Source organism: Anolis carolinensis, unplaced genomic scaffold, assembly GCF_035594765.1.
Source record: "Anolis carolinensis isolate JA03-04 unplaced genomic scaffold, rAnoCar3.1.pri scaffold_11, whole genome shotgun sequence".
NCBI lineage: Eukaryota > Metazoa > Chordata > Lepidosauria > Squamata > Dactyloidae > Anolis > Anolis carolinensis.
In genome coordinates, this window is record NW_026943822.1 from 20,586,196 (window position 1) to 20,591,195 (window position 5,000).

Here is a 5,000-nt window from a genome sequence, read left to right on the forward strand (position 1 = left end):
TTGTCTTTTGTCCATTAGCATGGCGCTTATCTAGTCTTGTTGACACTTGACAGATGTCTCTGCCACTTTGGGTGAACTTTGGTCTCTGTTATGAGACTAGGCAGAAGGTATTTTGGAGAATATGTGCACACATTCTGCTTGTGATTATATATATTTTCTATTCCCATTTCTAATATGTTTACATTCAATATATAGTTCCCAATACAAGCATTATATTTTCCCAATACACCTTCATTACCAGGACCATCAGAGGTTTTTTGTTAGTGTCCAAAACAGTTGACCTGCTACTGTGGAAGGAACTAGAGAACAATAACTCAGTATCCTTTAATTCTCCACTGAGTTGCCATTACTACCTTGAAGAACTCTGGACGTCTTACGACATTTCCTTCATGAGTAAGTATTCAAACCCTGGTCTCCAGAATCATAGTCCAACACTCAAACTACTCAACCAGTGGTCCTCAAACTTCTTCAGTGGAGGGCCGGTTCACGGTCCCTCAGAGTGTTGGTGGGCTGGACTATGATGAAATAGTCCAAAATTAGGAGTGTTGTTGTTGTGTGCCTTCAAGTCATTGCAGACTTAGATCAAGTCTAAAATTTTGGACAGGGGCCAGGTAAAGGACCTTGGAGGACCGCATCCGGCCCATGGGCCTTAGTTTGGGGAACCCTAATCTAGATAATCTCATAAGACCATAGGTAAGCAAAGAGACCTCCAAGTACCATCTAGATGGTCTCATAAGACCATAGGTAAGAAATGGGACCCCTCAAAGGCCATCTAGATGATCTCATAAGATCATAAATAAGCAAAGAGACCTTCAAAGACCATCTAGATGGTCTCATAAGGCTGTAGCTCAGCAAAGAGACCTCTAAAGACCAGGTAGTCTAAAGTTTAGGACAGGGGACGGGTAAATGACCTTGAAGGGCTGTATCTGGCCCGTGGGCCTTAGTTTGGGGACCCCTGTACTACACCATTTTGACACAGAACAAAGTAGTAATTGAAAAAAATCAAGAATCCATCCCTATGTTATGCAAGAGTTTCCCAAATATTGTACTACAACTCCCATTATCTCCAAATAGCCATGTTGACTGGGACAACTGAGAGATGGAATCCAATATCTGGAAAGCTTCAGGTTCTCCGTGTCTGTGTTGGACACTCACCGCATCCCTGGCGTCTCCTGCAAACATGAAAGCATCCATTGTGAACTGGAGAGAATCTTCTCTGGGTCTTGGAGACACAAAAGCAGAGCTGGAGGCATCTGATCGCCCATCAACCAAACATCTAGAGAGAACATTGAGTTGGGAAACTTAACAAAGTAGGTCTAAAGCCTCAAATGTTGATACAACTCAAAAAATACCATGGAAACACAAGTTCATCTTACCCATGGTAGTCAACAACAGTATATCTGGGAGAGGAGGTTATGTCTGGGCTTAAAGTGGCCACACAATGGTCAACGAAGAGCCTCAAGTCCACATGGTTGTCTGTCTTCACACTGGCCTGGATATGCATGGCTTCTCCAAGCTCGTACCTGTTTGAGGTTCTCTCAGTACTCCAGTCTCCTAGAAAAGTGTCAATCAAAGTGTTGACAGAGAGTATCCATAGATATCATAGAAGTTGGGAATGTCTGTGAATCCATAGCCATGGCAATTTGGGATATTATCATATTGATGAATTTCTAATTCCCATAATGGCCTAAGAATGGCTAGCAAGGGACTCAGCAGAGGTTCGCTGCTGTCTCCTTGCAGGCAGTCAAAATAAATGATCACCTGTCAGTCAATGTTGATCCCAGGCATACCCATTAAAATGGTCCTAAGGTCCCTGTAGGCCTGCTTTATATATACAGTAGAGGCTCACTTATCCAAGACTCGCTTATCCAACGTTCTGGATAATCCAAGCCATTTTTGTAGTCAATGTTTTCAATATATCATGATATTTTGGTGCTAAATTCATAAATACAGTAATTACTACATAGCATTACTGCGTATTGAACTACTTTTTCTGCTAACATGATGTTTTGGTGCTTCATTTGTAAAATCATAACCTAATTTGATGTTTCATAGGCTTTTCCTTAATGCCTCCTTATTATCCAACCTATTCGCTTATCCAACATTCTGCTGGTCTGTTTAAGTTGGATAAGTGATACTCTACTGTATCTTTTATTTGAAATACTACTCAATCCAACTTAAAGACTCGGATGGAAGAAGTCCTGTTGGGAGTCAGAACTCAAGCATCAGTATAGTATTTGCTGCAGTGATTTCTAATTTTGGATAGACTATTATATACTTGAGTATAAGCCGACCCGAATATAAGCCGAGGCACCCAATTTTACCACAAAAAAACTGGGAAAACATTGACTCCAGTATACGCCGAGGGTGGTACATTTCAGCAATAAAAATAGATACCAATAAAATTACATGAATTGAGGCATCAGTAGGTTAAATGTTTTTGAATATTTACATAAAGCTCAAATTTAAGATAAGACTGTCCAACTCTGATCAAATCATTATTCTCATCTTCTTCTGTGTAAATGTGCTTATGTATCCTTTTAAGAATAATAGAGTAAAATAATACATGTAATAATAATAAATACAGGAAAATAATACAAGTAATAATAAATAGAGTAAAATAATGAATGCAATGATAAGATCAGAGTGAAATAAATGTATTAATAATAAAATAGAGTAAAATAAATGTAATAGTAGCAAAAATAGAGAAAATTAATAAATGTAATAATACATTAATAGAGAAAAATAATAAATGTACCGTATAAGCCGACTCAAATATAAGCCAACCAGGACCCTCACCCGAGTATAAGCCGAGGGGGGCTATTTCAGTCTTAAAAAAAGGGCTGAAAAACTAGGCTTATACTCAAGTATATACAGTACCTATTAATCTACAGGCTCAAGATTTATGCATGTTTCGGAAGCAGGATAAGTAATAATAAATAGAGTAAAATAATAAATGCAATAATAATAATAATAATAATAATAATAATAATAATAATAATAATAAGATCAGAATGAAATAGGTAAAGGTTTCCCCTGACATTAAGTCCAATCGTATCTGACTCTGGGGGTTGGTGCTCATCTCCATTTCTAAGCCGAAGAGCCGGCGTTGTCCATAGACACCTCCAGGTCAAAATAATAAATGCAATAATAATAATAATAATAATAAGATCAGAGTGAAATAGGTAAAGGTTTCCCCTGACATTAAGTCCAGTCATGTCGGACTCTGGGGGTTGGTGCTCATCTCCATTTCTAAACCGAAGAGCCGGCGTTGTCCATAGACACCTCCAGGTCAAAATAATAAATGCAATAATAATAATAATAATAATAATAATAATAATAATAATAATAATAATAATAATATCAGAGTAAAATAGGTAAAGGTTTCCCCTGACATTAAGTCCAGTCATGTCGGACTCTGGGGGTTGGTGCTCATCTCCATTTCTAAACCGAAGAGCCGGCATTGTCCATAGACACCTCCAGGTCAAAATAATAAATGCAATAATAATAATAATAATAATAATAATAATAATAATAATAATAATAATAATAATAATATCAGAGTAAAATAGGTAAAGGTTTCCCCTGACATTAAGTCCAGTCATGTCGGACTCTGGGGGTTGGTGCTCATCTCCATTTCTAAACCGAAGAGCCGGCGTTGTCCATAGACACCTCCAGGTCATGTGGCCGGCATGACTGCATGGAGCACCGTGAAATAATAAATGCAATAATAATAATAATAATAATAAGAAGAAGAAGAAGAAGAAGAAGAAGAAAGTTTCTTCACTTCTTGCCTCCACCTACCATTCATGAGCTGCAAGGAGAAGGCCAACTTCTGTTCAGAAGAAATGGTAGAGGTAAAGGGAATCCATGTGGGTCTGATGGCTTTGCTACTCACGTTGTCTTTCCTGAAAGAGGGGAAAAAAACAATTCACTTCTATAGAGTTGGAAGGGATCTAGTCCAACTTGCTAGCAATCTACAGCTAAAGCATTTGCATGGAAGCAAAGCCTTGGTCTGGCTCTCACCTTGGGTAGTGACACTCAATTGGAACTTCAGCCGAACTGGTTCGGACAATAACAGGGCGATTTCCAAGATCCGGGCGATAGTAAAGGGTTATGCTATAGACCAAAAAGTCTGAAGTCATCTGGAAAGGAAAGAAAAAGGATAAAAAGATGGCTTCAAATTTGCCTCCCTTCCTACACCTGATTCACCCCTAACATCAAGCAATAACTCCCCATATTCCTCAGCCAATAAATTTTGCTTGTAAAATTTTGCGGGAACATTATTTATGCAGATTTATCAAAATGGAACCAAAGCAGTGTAGTGACTTGAGTGTTGGGCTAAACCAGGGTTCAAACTCCTGTTCAGCCATGGAAACTAATATTCTGATATTCTATCCACTGCACCGCACTGGCTTTCATAACAGTTACATTTATGTAATATAGCAGTACAATTATATAAAAGCAATATATGATATCTTGATACTGATGCTTTCCCAAACAATGAAGAATAATAACACCAAACAAAGAACACATAATGGTTGCAGAAACGTGTTTTCATACCAATTTTTTTAGACTACAGGTACCAAAACTCCTCTTCACTGGCCATGCTCTTTGGGTATTATGGGAGTTACAGTTGAGTAACACTTGGAGGGCTATAGCTGTTAGGAATTGTGGGTGTTGAAGTCCAAAACACCTGGAGGGCCAAAGTTTGCCTGCTACATAGCAAAGTCTTGCTCACATTATCCAAATACAAGTGTTGCAAACCCTACTTAATATTTTTCTTGAGAATAGAAAAATAGAGAATAGAGAATAAAAATAAAAAATAGCAAAGATTGGAAGTCAAACTCTTCAGTCCCCACCCACCCCTACCCTATTTCTCACCTTAAACACTTCCTGTAGATTCCAGTTTAGCCGGTAGATATCTAGGAAACACCCAATACCCAACGTTCCTTATCCCTACCCACTTTTAATAACCCCATACTTTTTATAAATATAAA

The 5,000-nt window shown here is 38.1% G+C and overlaps 1 protein-coding gene across 1 annotated transcript in view; it reads right to left on the reverse strand.

Moving 5' to 3' along the window:
* The window catches only part of zp3 (zona pellucida glycoprotein 3), a 12,187-nt gene that overhangs the window by 5,454 nt on the left and 1,733 nt on the right, over positions 1-5,000 (reverse strand). The window contains exons 2-5 of the mRNA XM_008120736.3: positions 4,027-4,145; positions 3,805-3,908; positions 1,377-1,554; positions 1,156-1,276 (exon numbers count right to left, since the gene is read on the reverse strand). Coding sequence (XP_008118943.2) covers positions 1,156-1,276; positions 1,377-1,554; positions 3,805-3,908; positions 4,027-4,145 — 522 coding nt within the window. The remainder of the gene's footprint in view (positions 1-1,155; positions 1,277-1,376; positions 1,555-3,804; positions 3,909-4,026; positions 4,146-5,000) is intronic.